Source organism: Notolepis coatsorum (genome assembly GCF_963971535.1).
Source record: "Notolepis coatsorum genome assembly, chromosome: 4".
Lineage (NCBI taxonomy): Eukaryota > Metazoa > Chordata > Actinopteri > Aulopiformes > Paralepididae > Notolepis > Notolepis coatsorum.
Genome location: NC_140168.1, coordinates 196,359,268 through 196,376,459, shown reverse-complemented (window position 1 = coordinate 196,376,459; position 17,192 = coordinate 196,359,268). Strand labels below are relative to the sequence as shown.

Here is a 17,192-nt window from a genome sequence, read left to right as displayed (position 1 = left end):
AGTGATAACAGTAGTAGTAGTGAACAGTAGTGAGTGGCAGTGTTTAATCAGATAGTAGTACTAGTAATGATGGTATACAATTATACATGGTCCAACCCGTAGTAACAAGTCAATAATCAATCATCTCTGCCCAAGTGCCGTTGAGCAAGGCACTGAACCCCAAAAACTGCGCCAGGGGTGCAGCACTGTGGCTCTGTGGGAGACCCTGCGCTCTGAAGAAACTCAGACGTGTAGGAAGTTCTGGGCACGTGTGACCTAAGACTAAGAGGGATCTATGCAAAAAGCCACAGTTCAATTACCCCGTATAAACCACAAGGGGGCGCAACGGTGCAACCTGAAACAGCCCTGGCACAGCCTGGATTCATAATTTCCACATTTCCTATAGTTAAGAATGTGCACCTGTTGACGAGATGAAAAGTTAATGACGTGCCTGCTTTATTAGGCCTATTATTTATTCATCTCTTTTAGACGGAGTGATTATCATGCCACAGAAACAGCCCGATTGTTTCTAAAAGGGGGAATATTACAAATGGAGATGTTTTGTCACTGGAAATGGTGAACACATTGCTGAAATGAGGATTGTCTTTAACCCTTGTTCTAATACTGTGCATCGGTAACACCGGTTGAGGCAGATTTAGTCAGTTATGAGTGCAGTGTTAGTGGAGTTACTCAACACACTATGAATTGAAATGGGGGACCTGATGTAAACAAGACAAACGTCTTTCTCTAGTCTGCATCCCCTTAACAATTGTGTGTATTGAGCTGTACTGTTGTACTGTACCCATTCTGCAATCTGTTAAATAAAGTTTTCATTCATTCATTCATTCATTCATTCATTCATTCATTCATTCATTCATTCATCCATTCATTCATTCATTCATTCATTCATTCATTCAACCAGTGACATTTAGTCATTCAAAAAGACACGCACTCTACTTTTACGCACCAATCTTTACGCGCAGACTTCAAAACATCGCCGCGCGTTAATAAACCAAACTCGTCCCGTTATTATTATAGGCGCAGCAGCAGCAGCAGCAGCAGCTCGGATGTCCCGCCGGGGCGGGGTGGTGGTGGCCGGGCCCACCTGTCCGGGGTGTCTGGTTTCAGCACCCAGGACGCTCCTCCGTGTGGGTGGGCCTTAAAAAGCAAAGCGCTGTCATCTCAAACAGTCTGTCCAAAAAACAACAATCCTACCAGACGAGTAGAAGCGCGTAGGTGGAGCGCAGCAGCCGAACACCGACCGGCGCACTGGAGGAAGAGAAGACTGCTGGCGATTCTTCTGGATATTAAGCTTTTACATTTTTATTTTTTATTATTGTCGCTGACTAGACGCAAGTCGCACGGTGTGGATGTTGTGCCTCGTTACTTTTCAAAGTGCGTCTCTGAGGAAGTGCGTTCCCATCTTGGATACTATATAGTCCTCATCCTGGGAGAGGCTCTCAGGTCTCTAGTCCTCATCAAGTCTCTGGGAGAGGCTCTCAGGTCTCTAGTCCTCATCAAGTCTCTGGGAGAGGCTCTCAGGTCTCTAGTCCTCATCAAGTCTCTGGGAGAGGCTCTCAGGTCTCTAGTCCTCATCATCAAGTCACTGGGAGAGGCTCTCAGGTCTCTAGTCCTCATCAAGTCTCTGGGAGAGGCTCTCAGGTCTCTAGTCCTCATCAAGTCTCTGGGAGAGACTCTCAGGTCTCTAGTCCTCATCATCAAGTCTCTGGGAGAGGCTCTCAGGTCTCTAGTCCTCATCATCAAGTCACTGGGAGAGGCTCTCAGGTCTCTAGTCCTCATCATCAAGTCTCTGGGAGAGGCTCTCTCAGGTCTCTAGTCCTCATCATCAAGTCACTGGGAGAGGCTCTCAGGTCTCCAGTCCTCATCATCAAGTGACTGGGAGAGGCTCTCAGGTCTCTAGTCCTGATCATCAAGTCACTGGGAGAGGCTCTCAGGTCTCTAGTCCTCATCATCAAGTCTCTGGGAGAGGCTCTCTCAGGTCTCTAGTCCTCATCATCAAGTCACTGGGAGAGGCTCTCAGGTCTCCAGTCCTCATCATCAAGTGACTGGGAGAGGCTCTCAGGTCTCTAGTCCTGATCATCAAGTCACTGGGAGAGGCTCTCAGGTCTCTAGTCCTCATCATCAAGTCTCTGGGAGAGGCTCTCAGGTCTCTAGTCCTGATCATCAAGTCACTGGGAGAGGCTCTCAGGTCTCTAGTCCTCATCATCAAGTCACTGGGAGAGGCTCTCAGGTCTCTAGTCCTCATCAAGTCACTGGGAGAGGCTCTCAGGTCTCTAGTCCTCATCAAGTCTCTGGGAGAGGCTCTCAGGTCTCCAGTCCTCATCATCAAGTGACTGGGAGAGGCTCTCAGGTCTCTAGTCCTCATCATCAAGTGACTGGGAGAGGCTCTCAGGTCTCTAGTCCTCATCAAGTCTCTGGGAGAGGCTCTCAGGTCTCTAGTCCTCATCATCAAGTCACTGGGAGAGGCTCTCAGGTCTCTAGTCCTCATCATCAAGTCACTGGGAGTGGCTCTCTCGGGTCTCTAGTCCTCATCAAGTCTCTGGGAGAGGCTCTCAGGTCTCTAGTCCTCACCAAAAGTCTCTGAGGTCTAGACTAGAGCGCTGCTCCAGAAGTGCGCGCACAGTTACGCATCATGTCTCTTCTTGGCACTCCATCGAGACCTCCACACACCATGGACGAGGACAACAACAACGTCCTGCCCGACTTTAAGGACATAGAGACCAAGTTGGGCCGCAAAGTGCCCGACAGTCTCCTCCGTTCTCTGGCGGCGGGGGGGAAACATCTCGACAAGAACAAACATGAGGACAGTTGTTCCACTTCCACCACCAAACCGAACTTTGGAGCGAAAAGCAGCCGGGCGAATTCCTCCACCGACTTGAAAAGGCTGGAGAGCAAAATGTTATTTTTGAAACAAGAGATGGTGAGTATCTCTCTCTATACTAGGCAGATGGTAGAACTACCACTGCCGGCTGTTTGCTACTTGAGTACATTATTATAGCGTATAGTGGCTGGTGCCAGGGACCTTTTCCAGGAAAAGCTGGACCTTATAAACCCATAAATTACCTCTCTTTACCGTGCGCCATAATAAACCATATGGCTCGTAGCCTATAAATAATGACACGCATGTGGTGGTCCCCCCCCCGCCCTTTCACTTTTCTATTAAAAAAGTCTAGGCTATTTTTTTCACTTTTCTATTAAAAAAGACCAGGCTATTAAAAGTTCACTGACCTATGATTTCAACAGCCAACATTATACCAGTGAGGCCAGCGGCAGTCTGTCAGGACGTCCCGACTGTGGGATACTGTATACTAGTATAGTGTCCTCTGACCACAGAGGCGCGCAGACATGTAAGAATACAAAGGGAATAAATATACAGGCTAACCCTTCTAATCTAAGGCCTAATCCCTTAACGCTTAAGTAAACCTATGTGGGGTCGAAGTTCAAATCACTAAACTGTCAATTTGCTATACCTGTAATGGGGATACTCGATTCAGTTTCATTTTACATTAGAATCAAATGCATTGTCGTAATCATGCAGCACAAGTACAGTACAACGTGAAGAAGTTTAGCAATTGGCATCCAACCAGAGTGCAAATGTAACAATGAAGTGCAATAGTTTGATTGAAAAACTGTATTAACAGATTGCAGAATGGGTACAAAATACAGTACAGCTCAATACAAACAACTGCTAAGAGAGGATGAAGACCAGAAAAATACTTTCGTCTTGTTTACATAAGGGTCCTCCATTTTCAATTAATCAAGACATTTATGACATACAAGCAGTGATGCCACAGATTACTTGTAAAAATAATCTGATTACTGATTACTCCTTTAAAAAGTAATCTAATTACTTTACTGATTACTTGATTATCAAAGTAACGTAGTTACTTTGAAAGTAACTAGGTTACGAAGTCGTTGTCGTCCCCCCTGCTGCTGCCACAAGAATGACAACAGTTATTATAATTTTTTTTTTGAATAATGCTTTATTGAAAGTGCATAATGTCATAAATCATGATTGGCTGCTCAGACAGGTCATCATGAGACGTCATCAGCCATCAGGCCATACTCCGGTCTAGCTGACTGTACCCCTGGCTCTCTTATCATCAGCATTATGAGATAGTAACTAAATAGTAACTCACAGCCACTTGGAAAAGTAACTGTAATCAGATTACTGGCTTGTAAAAAGTAACAAGTTAGATTACTATTTACTGACAAAAGTAATCAGATTACAGTAACTAGTTACTTAGTAACTAGTTACTGGCATCACTGCATACAAGACATACATAAATATACGGTACTGTGTAAGATACAGACACTGTGTAATATACAACGTGAACGTACAGGTGATTCAACTGGGTATAAAATAAATATATAAAATGAGTACTACTGAGTAGTAGTCATAGTCAAGTAGTCAAGTCATACTGGCCAGCTGCATAACTAGTATGAGTAGGTATGGTACATGTACAGATATAGAGTATATAGATATGTAAACGGGATTATATGCACGTATAAAGACAGATGTGTATATATACAGTAAGAACATATATATATATATATTCACATGTCCTCCAGAGTTAATTATATTGATTTGTTCTAGTTTACACTGCTTTTTTTATACCTGTACCTCCCCCTCCCCCATGCTGCTATGATGCCTGAATTTCCCCAAGGGGATCAATAAAGGAATATCTTATCTCTTATCTTATCTCTTATCTTATATATATGGTATATACAGCATTGTTGTACATGCTATCATACAGAGTTATATGTAATGTAGGTATATAGAAGGGTTACATGCCGCCGCCGGTAGCCTCACAAAGATCTCCATGCTTGATCTCTATGCTTGTAGGCACATTCGGTGTAAAACAGGTCTTGAGGTTTTAGCACGTGCTCGCTAAACGTAAAAAAAAAAAACTCCATTGGCGAGTGACGTGGTGCCTCGTCCTCTCGACAAGCGTTTGCGAACCCTCCTATTCCTCCCAGTTGAGGAGAAAGTCATTCACACTTGCTTACTACAGCCATGCTCTGGGCGCTCACTTGTTGACAGACCGTTCACACCTCTCTGAATGACACTCTCTCCCCTGTGGTTCCAAAGCAAACATAGAGGGGGGGAACACTAGTAGCCGACATGAAACACAGAGTGTGTATTCGCTGTTTCCCTTTTGTTTACAATGCTTTCTGATTGGATTCATTATTTCACCCTAACACCAGTAATGCTGCTACTCTGAAAAATGTTGATGGTTAGATTGCAGCCTCGGGGTCAAAGAACCCCCCCCCCCCCCCCCCCCTTCTCCCTTAATGGGGTATTAGGATTCCTAAGCAGATGGTCACGTTGACAGCGTTCTCCCGGTCGAGCTGACCGACTGACCGACTTACAGGAAATACAATATTCACACGAGTCTTAGGCTGAGTCGGTCCGAGGGAAATGCTGTATTATTCGAGATCGTATTCAAGGAGCTCGTCAAGTAGTTTCCAAGCTCGTTTCAGTTCGCTGTGTCCTTTTGTGACCCAGCGTTTACCAAATTATTGTAGAGTTTTTTTTTTTTTTTTTTTTTTTTTTTTACTCCAGGAGGTCTGGGAGTAAACACGTAATGTCATTACAGGAGTGCATATCCTCCCGCTGTCAACAAGCAGGCTAGTGTTCACTTGGTCCATCCGGGGCTGTTGTGCGGCTATCACTGAGTAAAACCTACGTCTTAATCTGTAATCCCAACGGACAGCTCTTCTCCCACGTCTCTGGCCACGTTCTGGTCACCGGCAGTCAGGCCCATATGTCACTTAATACCGCAGCACTTTTTCTTATAAGTATAAGTCTTTATTTGTCATCAGATTAACACACACACACACACACACACACACATGCGATGGGCAACCCACAGGAACACACGCACACACGCACACACATGCACTGAGTCACTGATGAAATGTTCTCTGCACCTCCCATCCCGCCCCCCCCCCCCCCCCCTCCCCCCCAAGGGCTGCAGCGTGGGGCCACGCCCAGGGATCAATCCAAGTGCTCCTGTCCGTCTTCGTCAGGGACGCGACAGCGTTAGTGATCTGTTGTGCATGTTTTTCCATTGATGCAATGGAATGCAATGGTTTCCCATGAGTCTGACAAATACACCAAAAAACCTGCCAAATCAACAAATAAAAACAGATTATCTCTTAATAAATATAGGTAGTTTTGGTCAACTTTCAAATGGAATTTAGAAAACCATCATAGCGTAATACATTTTTGTATTTTATTATTTTAATTATATATATTTTTTTTTAAAGGAACACAACAACATTATAGGAAATAAGCTTACCACCTTCTCCAAGAGTCAGACCGGAAGATGGATACCATTTCCTCTCTGTGCGTTCAGTAGAAAGCTATCTGGCTTAGCACAGCTAAGCTAGCCTAGTTTAGCACAAATTAATGGAGGGTATACGGACCACTAGCATAGCTGTTGGCCAAAAACACCTCTCCCGGAGTTTATTTAAGCTAGGCCAGTGGTCCGTATCCGTTTCCATTCATTTGTGCTAAGCTAGGCTAGCTTGCAGCCAGATAGCTTTCTAACATGGCACCTGTGAAGTTTGACACCTATAGAAGACAAAAAAAACAAAACACCAGTGGGCTACTTCATTAGCCAAACTTGTCCTGCGGTAACACCTCTGGGTATCGCCAGCTCATCTCAACTGAGACAGTTTAGTAGAATTGAGTAGAACTGAGTAGAATTCCAGCGTAGCGGCCTCAGCTAGACATGCATATGTATATACACACAAAGAGGGGTGGCTCCATAACGTTTAACATTTAATCATTTAGCTGAACGCTTATAGCGACTTACAAGTTGTGTACAACAAGTCAGCAGGAAGGGTACAACTCTGACAGGTAAGGGTAAGTATGGATTGTTCGTCAAACAGTGTTGAACTTGACATAATAGCATAGTAGGTAGTAGTATAGACATAGTAGCATAGTAGGAAGAAGTATAGACATATTAGCATAGTAGGTAGTACTAGTAGTATAGACATAGTAGGTAGTAGTATAGACATATTAGCATAGTAAGTAAGTCAAGTAAGTAAACTTTATTTGTATAGCACCTCTCACAGATAAAATCACAAAGTGCTTCACAGAAGTAAAACATAGCAACAGTTACATAGAGATGAACGCACTACACATAAAACAATTCTGACACAACGTAAGCATAGGCATAACATAAGTAAATTAAATAACTAAATATGAGTAGGTAGTAATAATAATAGTAGGTAGTAGGCTAGTATTAGATAGTAGCATATTAGGTAGTAGTATAGATTTAGTAGCATAGTAGGTAGTATAGGCAAGGTCGATTCCTTAGTAGCAAAGTCCATAATATTAAAAGACAGTACAGAGGTAGTTATTATTATTATTTTTAAACTACAAAGCAAACACACTGGGCTGCATTAGGAGCTAAACGGGGGTCTGGTTGTGAATCCACTTCCCCCCCAAGAAAAGGCTGTTTCATTAAGCCGTCTCGTCTAGAACATTGTATCGGCACCCGTCAGCAGCCGTCCAGCCTAATGCATTGTGACTTCATGTTGGCTGCTACCGCCGTCCCATCTACGTATTCCGCTGGCTACTTATCGCCAGAGGCTTTTCAGTGACACAACACACTGGCCTGACTGCTACCTCCCCCCACTCCCCTACCCTACCACACCAATCAGTGGTTTGGTTGTCATGGTAGGGAGTTTTAATCAATGGACATAGTGTTCATACTGTGCTAGCCAGATACTGACCACGCATTGACAGGAGGAAAGGGGGGAAGACCTGTCTCGTGCCAACGTGTTATGTCTCTCTTCCACAAATATGCCTGATAGTATAAACAAGAAAATGGTACAGTGTCTTTCTGAGGCTGTAACGATAACCGCGTCACAGCAATTCCACTGTGATAGGAAGTATACCACGCGATATCACTGTGATAGAAAGTATACCGCACGATATCACTGTGATAGGAAGTATACCGCACGATATCACTGTGATAGGAAGTATACCGCATGATACCACTGTGATAGGAAGTATACCGCACGATACCACTGTGATACTAGGAAGTATACCGCACGATACCACTGTGATAGGAAGCATACCGCGCGATACCACTGTGATACTAGGAAGTATACCGCACGATACCACTGTGATAGGAAGCATACCGCACGATACCACTGTGATACTAGGAAGTATACCGCACGATACCACTGTGATAGGAAGCATACCGCACAATACCACTGTGATAGGAAGCATACCGCACGATACCACTGTGATAGGAAGCATACCGCACGATACCACTGTGATAGGAAGCATACCGCACGATACCACTGTGATAGGAAGCTCTAACTAACTACACACCCTACCTACGCTCTTCATCTTCTGGTCGCCTCAGACCCACTCCTATCCGAGCCCCTGGAGGGTCATCAAAGTGAACCAGACTATTCTCAGTCCTCGCTCCACAGTGGTGCAACGAACTTCCCACCGACCACAGTCAGGACAGCTGAAAACGGCCCAATTTTCAACCTCTTCAATCAATATAAAAAAAGCTAACCTTCTTAGAAAATTAAACTGTCTTTTTACTATTATGTACCTTACTACTATACTATACTACTACCTACCATGCTAATATGTCTATACTACTATGCGTAACACTCAAGTTCAACACTATTTGATGAACAATGCCACTGACCCTTAGCTGCCAGAGATGTACCCTTCCTGCTGACTTGTTCACAATTTGTGAGTCGCTTTGGATACTATCGCACTTTACTGTTACATTTGCACTCTGGTTGGATGCCAAACTTATTTTTGTTGTACTGTACTTGTTGACAATAATGACAATACATTTTTAATCTAATCTAATCTACTATTGTCATACAACCGAGGCCATAGTGTAGATTTCATCAATGCAACAACAACCCTTTATGACTTGCCAGTAACTCAAATGGTCTGTATGTGTAGCTTAATGTATCCGTGTAACGTCTAGACACAATCTAAACATTGTTAGTAGTCGTTTCAGTCAAAACTAAAGAGAACAATGAAATGTCTCAAAACTATACAATTGCATGTTCTCCCCGTGTTTTCCATGGGTTTCCTCCTGTACCAGAAAGACACCCATGCGCTGCTAGGTACAGACTCCTTCCTGCCTTCGCCCCTTGACGAGTTACTGGCGTTACAACTGGAGCTGGTCCCCTGGGCGCCTCGCCTGTGGCTGCCCTAGTGCTCTTAAGTGGTTAGGATGGATAGGGCAGCAATGGCCTAAAGGTTAGAGAAGCGGGTTTGTGACCGGAAGGTCACCGGTTCAATCCCCCGGACCGGCAGGAGAAAATCTGGGCTGGGGAAGTGAATTAATAACTCTCTCCCATACCCTTAACACCAACCACTGAAGTGCCCTTGAGCAAGGCACTTAAACCCCAACTGCTCCAGTGAAGTTGCTCAGTGGCCAACGGTGTCAGACTGTGGTTGTACTGGGCAGCTCCCATGTGTGAATGGGAATGTGTGAATGTGAAGCAGGGCGTAGCGGAAAAAGAGCATCCGTACTCAGCGAACCTACCAAAAAAAATAAAAATAAAAACAATACTATACAATAACAAGGTAATTCGTCGCCGCAACATAGAGGATTCCATTCCACTGTAGTGCCAGAGTAGTTTTAATCTAATCCGTGAGCGTGGAATAAAAAAACAACATCTCTTCCTCTTTTATTTTGGAATAAATAAAATTGTGTCGCAGACAGAATTTGTAAGTCGCTTTGGATAAATGCGTCCGCTAAATGACTAAATGTAAATGTAAATATTCGCTGCTCATTTTCTTTGGAGAAAAGTCTCTACATTCATCTTCATTCATCCTCGGTTAGCGTTTGTTCTAGAAACGGAGGAATGCACGAGACAAGCTTGTTTTTCAGTTCACCGAATTCCAAAGCGCAAACATTTTCCCTTCATTGTCACAAGTGTCCTTTTGAAGATGGAAAAAAAAACATATTCAAATGACAATTGTCCCAGGCGGTCGGGTGGCGTAGCGGAGATTGCGCTCGTCAGTTGCGCCCGGAGTCAGCATTGCCCTGCGGCTTGGGCCGGTCGTCATACTAACTCATTTGGCTGAGTTAGGGGGAGGGAAGTCGTGGGTGGTAATCTGGCGTTGTGGACAGCGACGTCTACAGGTCAGGTCTGGTGAAGGCAGCATGACCTCCCACGCGTTACGCTTCACCAATGAGAGTCCTCGCTGCCAGGTGAAAAAAGAGCCACTGGCTGTCTCCACATGTGTCGGAGGAAGCATGTGGTGGACTTCAGGGTTCCCTTGTACCGACCAGTAGGAGAACATGCGCACAACAAGCAGGTAGGGGAGGGGGGGAATTGGCACAATGACAAAAAATTGGGATGGGGGAAAAATAGAAAATCAGGCGGAGAAAAAGAGGATAAAAAAAAAATATATATATATTACAATTGTCCCAAGTATGAATTAAAGGCTTAGCCGCCGTGTGAATCATCTGTATGTTCTCTCGATGCAAACCCTCTCCCTCTCTCTCCCGACACACACAGGCCCACCTGCGAGCCATCGACCTCAAGCTCATGCAGCAGCTGATGACCATCAACGAGGGCATCGAGTCCATCCGCTGGGTGATGGAGGAGAAAGGGGGCGTGGCCAGCCGCGAGGGCAGCCTGACGGGCAGCCTCTACAGCCTATCGGACAGCCAGGACGGCACCTCGTCGCTACAGGGCAGCTACAACAGCTTGAACGACGGCAACAGCGACGGACTGGACGGTATATCCGTGGGCAGCTACCTGGACACTCTAGACGAGGACCTCCCCGACCGGCCGTCGCCCACGGACCTGGACGACGACCTGGCGGATAAACCCGTTATCGACGGCGGCGAGGGGTTCAGCAAACCGGCGCTGAAACTCAGGGTGGAATCGGACGAATACTACTGCTTTGGATAACGACGACACAAAAGCGAAATATGGTCCCAGTGAGGCTAGTGGGATATTTTTCTTTCTTTTTTTTTGCAAAGGAGAAATAAAAAGTTTTAAAATGTGTTCGTCTTTTGGGGAATACACGCCGTTGATGTTTCTTGACTTTTCCCCCGACCTGCTTCCGTAGCGTTCTGCTGTCGTGACGCAGAGGCACTGGAGCGCGGCCCCCACGACTTCCCTAAAGACTTGTGTTACTCTCGACCTTGAAAGCGCCTTCCTTATCCCTGTGGACACACACAGCACATCACAGTTTTTTTTTGCCAATTATCGTCGGACCAGAATGCGGGAGAAAGCGGCTTTAAATAATGTCATCGTCCTAAATGTTTAATTGTGCAGCTTTAGTCAAACTGACAGGAGACATTGGTGCTGTGCGTCAGAATTCTATTTGTCGCTAGAACAGTCTTACCGTTGCAATACCTCCGCATTGTTGACGTCATTCTCGATATTTTATATTATATTAGGTAGCTACACCTTTTCACTACCGACACTGATTCTACTAAACGACTAAACTTTTAATCATCCATACGGAGAACCGATGTGATCCATTACTTGTACTGAACAGTATAAACACGGGCCTTTAGTTTTGGGTCACTGCACGAAGATTATTGAGATGTTTTTCTTGTATATATTTTTTTACCAGTAGAGAGATTATGATGAACCCTTTCACTACCACACTACCAAATTGTTAACCCTTTCACTGCGACAATACAGAAGGTTAACCCTTTCACTACCACACTACAGCCGGTTAACCCTTTCACTACCACACTACAGATGGTTAATATCTTGATATCAGCCCTGATTTAGCCCGGTATCAGCCCTGATTTAGCCCGATATCAGCCCCGTTTTAGCCTGATATCAGCCCCATTTTAGCCTGATATCAGCCCAATATCCAGATTCAGATTTCTTTATTCACCATATTGTACAGGAACAAATGGAACGTGATTTGACATTTCAGTGCATGATTGATTTTTTCACAAATAGGAACAACATAATAATAATAATGATAAATAAATAAGTGCAAAACAGGACAGAACAGTGAGACAACAAATAAGACAGTAAAGTGCAGTGGTGGGGGACATGGATATAGTGCAGCACAGTTCAAGTCCAGAGGTCCAGCCCTAGCAGCTCGCCATAGAGGGGGGGAGCAGGGGGACACCTGACTCATTTACCAGGCGAGCTGCTGAGGGGAAGAAACTGAGTCTATGGCGGGACTTTAATGTCTTGGGCAGCCGAAGCCGCCTGCCGTGGGGGAGCATAATGAAGAGGCTGTGACCCGGGTGGGCGGGGTCTGCCATGATCTTCCTCGCCCTCCTCAAGGCCCTGTTGGAGGGTAGGGACTCGAGGGAGGGAAGGGAGCAGCCGATCACCCTCTCCGCGCCCGGTATCGGTGCATCCCCAGGCCTAACACGCCGAGCACCAGTGGATAGAAGCCGTGTTTTTACTAGTGTTAAACACAACACAGAAACCCAAGTCATGAGCCGCTAGCAGGGAAAGATAAACCCCACCAACAGGTCCACTCATGGCCCCGCACACTAATCCCACTGTGTCAACAGTCTTTGAAAAACACCCGCTCCTTCGTTATCTTTCAGTAAATTCAATTGGGCCTTGTATCAGGTCGGCCGCAATCAGTGGATCTAAGCGCCGCCGGGTGGACGAGGTGGATAAGGACTTAGCCGCCATTTGGGAAATTAGGAGATTTGAACGCTGAGAAGTAGAAGAGTCTGGAGTTTTTTCTTTTTTACTTAGCAAAATATACAAACTGCTCACTAGAAAGGTTACAGCGTCTCAAGTGCAATTTCGCTTCCATGCCAAATGTTGAGCACCACACGCATGTTCACCTGTATCTGTTGTTAACTGTCTTGAGTAGTTGAGTTGTCTTTGACTGGTGGCTTCATATACATGTCATATACCTCTGTTGATTGGTCACCCGTGTCTGATCTGACATGGTTTCTGGTTTACTTTTGTTTTGTTTTGAACTACCAAGCGATTAATTTGCGAAAACTACAGGTTCCAAAAAGCACGACCACTGACTTGACTGAACGCTGGAGTGGCGTCTTTAACTCGTGAACCCAAGAGGACACTTGTAAAAACGCTGAGACGTGAGTTCTGGACGCTCTGGGCACATTTCTGTTAAAAACCTGATCACTTTTTTGTCTTGGAAAAAGGTTTGACTGAAGTTTTAGCAAAAGCCATTCATTTAAGTACTAAAAAAAAAGATAACGATGATTTTTTTGCTTTAAATTCCGTGTTGATTTGTATACCAGGCGTGTGTTGTGTTGTACATGTTGCCTACTTTTTAACTTTCTAAATTATTGTTTTCACGTGTTGTTGAAAGGCGTGTTGGGGAAAAGAAATAATATATTGTGATTTTCTTCCTCTTATCTCACTTTGTGTGCAGTAGTTTTTATTTCAAATGATCCTAATTGCTGTGTAATTGTCCGTTTTGCGGGTTTAGACGATTCTCACCAACTCCCATTACAGATGACGTAATAAGACGTCAGTGTGCATTTCCCCTCTTGCTACATTTCAGCGTGAATAAGAATAGTCTCATAATCAAGTGGTCACTTGTGTATGGAAAGCCAAAAGTACCATTAAGGCGTAAATGTGGTACTTTTGGCTTTCCATACTTGTGGTCCCGCGCCTAATGAAGCGCAGACAATTTCGATCGTTTAGACGCGTTTGTCTAACCCCCTCCCCGCCTCAGATTACTCGCAAAGTACACACAGTGAAGAGAGGACGATTACACGTTCTAAAGTTCAGGAAATGGCTCTCTCATTTTCTCCCTCTGAGATCCCCCCCCCCCACCCCCCCCCCCCCCTTCCCCGACTATTACCGGGAGGAAAAGGACCATTTGGGATAACGCTTAGGAGTGACACACGGCGAGACGTCTCGCTCAGATGAGGCGTCGGATTACAACACTATACGAGACCTCTAGTGTCCGTGTCTTCCATCGTGTGGAAGACGAGTCGATGAAAGCTTCCCACTAATCAGAACTGTGACCTAAAAAGGAGCAGGAATGACAACCATGTGGTATTATATATATACAGTATATATTTATTTTTTAATATTCCTCTGGCTGGCTTGTTGCTCTGCTCCGAGGGGTGATTGAGGATCCAGACGCTGTATAGAGAAGGGAAAGTTGTCCTTGGAAAACCGAGAGCCCTGTTCTCCGCGGCCAGCAGATTAACCGCGAACGACCATAGGGTATATACCACACCGGTTCCCAGACTAGGCCGCTTCCTATAGCTCGACACCCTCCTGTAGCAGGGCACGCGTTAACCCGTTTTATTAGTAGGTATGTAGACACGTACTTCATATAGGATTTGTATGAATGCAGAAGAATCTTTTGAATTTGCCTCGCTCAAACCCTGAGGATTGTCCGCGTGTGATCAGTGACGGCCTTCTTGCATTACGTGGAGTGTCCTACACGGTAAATTAAGTTAACTCGTACTTTGTTAACCTTGTCACTGCGACCAATACAGAAGGTTAACCCTTTCACTGCCACACAACAAAGGGTTAACCCTTTCACAACCACACTACATAAGGTTAACCCTTTCACTACCACAGGCTAACCTTCTGTAGTGTGGTAGTGAAATGGTTAATCCCCCTCGGGGGGAAATGATTCCTCTGCGTTTGATCCATCCTAACCACTTAGGAGAAGTGGGCACCCACCGTCGAGGGACCCGCTCCAGTTGTGATGCCAGTCAAGGGAGATGGCAGGAGCCTGTAACTAGCAGCACATCATAATAATAATAATAATAATAATAATAATAATAATAAATCAAATTTATATAGCGCCTTTCAAGAAATCCAAGGTCGCTTCACAAGTCAAGAGGGCTAGGGAAAAGGGGCAATAGGGGAAAGGGGGGTGATGAGGGGGCAGGTAGAGGAATAATGAAACCTAAATCTAGTCTAAACTAACTAGTGGGGAAAGCCTTGGTGAAAAGGTGCGTCTTGAGAGCTGTTTTGAAGGTGTCCAAGGTTGGGGTGTTGCGGAGTTCGGGGGGAGTTCCAGAGGGTAGGGGACGCCACACTGAAGGCTCTGTCACTGAAAGTCTGCAACCTGGTGCGAGGGATGGAGAGGAGACCCAGATCAGAAGATCGTAGGTTCCGGGATGGAGTGTGCTGGTGGAGGAGATCAGACAGGTATCGGTGGGGGGGGGCGTGTCTTTCTGGTGTGTCAACGAATTTTGCGCGGCCCGCGCTATATAGCCTACTCTAATGTCCGGTTGAGGGATTATCAAGCTTTTAGGATTTCATGGGTGCCTTAAATGTCGTTCATAAAAGGCACCTCGTATATAGGCCTCCTCTCGCTGCAAATGCAAAGCAGCTTTATTTGGTTTATGTTGCCTTATCGCTCCCTGGCACACTTTAGCTGCTTGTCAGGCTAAACAAAGCTAAAGGCCCTAAAGAGAGTGAGAGAGAGAGAGAGAGAGAGAGAGTTTTGAATGATGCCATGACCTCCGGTGCCTCAGTTTAAAACACAGAAGCTGCACGCAATTCCCCGGCTTTACAGCTCTTAACTATGACATCAAGGACTCACTTTCTCCCTTGAGGAAATATGTTAAGACTAGACCCAGTGGCCCTTAAAGTAATTGGATGTAAATAACAGGTTCTGCAAGTCGGTCATAATAGCCGTCTGACTCAGACTTCCTTTAGAGAGGTTCATGGTACGCTACACATGTACAGAAGTTGCCTTTTTGGCCTTTCTGTGGCTTAGGTTACAAACTTAGCCTACTTCCCCCCCCTTTCACTCAGGGCACATTTCTGTAGAACCGCGTCGTCTTTGAGACAAAGACTTAAAATGCACTCTTTCACTTGTCAAGTGTGGAAAACACTGACGCAGCCCAACAGTCGCTAACTCATAGACATGGCGTTGAAAGGATTTGTTCCAAGCATCGCGTCTCACTTTTCATCATTTTGAAAGTGTTCACCCTGAAACTTGAAAAAAGAGAAATATCCTACATACTGGCCTGGGCAGTTCGAGTATCTTGCTATCGGTACCATATTATGTATAGATAAATCAATACTCTGTTAACCCTTTCACTACCACACTACAGAAGGTTAATCTTTCACTAGGTTCACCGTCTGTAGTGTGGTAGTGAAAGGGTTAACCATCTGTAGTGTGGCAATAAAAGGACCTTGAACTTGGTAGTGAAAGGATTAACAGTCTGTAGTGTGGTAGTGAAATGGTTAACCTTATGCAGTGTGGTTGTGAAAGGGTTAAGTGCAGGGGTTCCCAAAGATTTAAAGATAAAAAAAAAAAAAAAATGTTGTATGCACTGAACTTAGAAGCAGGCCAGGCCAATAGTTAGATAACCTAGGTAACCTAGGTGGGGAACAACCAGGAGATCACTGCAACTCACACAAGTTGGAGAACTATCTCTCTATCTCTCTCTTGCTCACACGCGCACACACACACACACACACACATACACACACACACACACACACACACACACACACAGGGAGCCGCATGTGATTGGTGGAGGCGGGACCCTTACAAAAAACTGAAAATCCATCAAAATCACTGTTGTTGCTAATCATACATAATGCTAGCCTGTTTTTTAACAATAATTTGTGATGCCATCACAAACACTGGCATTTAAAGGGTACAAATAAAAAAAATTCCTACACCAGAATACAGGAAATTATGTCCTGGTGGGGGACCCCAGACCCCCTGCTTAAAAAGTGGCCTGACTGGGGCTATATTTCGCACTATATTTCCTGGCCTGAATGATTTTCCCAGTCCGGCCCTGGTTAAAAGCCTCCAATGCTTATTAGTGTGTGTGTGCGTTTGAACGTTTGCATGTTTCAACCATAACTTTTCCATTTATAAAAAAATTATAATAATAATAATAATCATAATACATTTATAATTTATATTTTTTACCTCCTATAATAGTGGGGGTTGGGGCTCTCTGACACTGTTATTTCGGGGGTCGCGGCCTGAAAAGTTTGGGAACCCAGTGGTAGTGAAAGGGTTAACCTTCTGTAGTGTGGTTGTGAAAGGGTTAAACCTTTGTCATGTGACAGTGAAAGGGTTAACATTCTGTATTGTCACAGTGAAAGGGTTAACCTTCTGTATTGTCACAGTGAAAGGGTTAACCTTATGTAGTGTGGTAGTGAAAGGGTTAACCTTCTGTAGTGTGGTAGTGAAAGGGTTAATCTTATGTAGTGTGGTAGTGGAAGGGTTAACCGTCTGTAGTGTGGTAGTGAAAGGGTTAACC

The 17,192-nt window shown here is 44.9% G+C and overlaps 1 protein-coding gene across 1 annotated transcript; it reads left to right on the top strand.

Moving 5' to 3' along the window:
• Positions 1 to 2,329: 2,329 nt before the first annotated feature.
• lurap1l (leucine rich adaptor protein 1 like) lies at positions 2,330 to 13,348 on the top strand. Its single transcript, XM_084312242.1, has 2 exons — positions 2,330 to 2,920; positions 10,531 to 13,348. The coding sequence occupies exons 1-2, from the start codon at positions 2,633 to 2,635 to the stop codon at positions 10,927 to 10,929; spliced, it is 687 nt and encodes a 228-aa protein (XP_084168368.1). The 5' UTR covers positions 2,330 to 2,632; the 3' UTR covers positions 10,930 to 13,348.
• Positions 13,349 to 17,192: the final 3,844 nt, after the last annotated feature.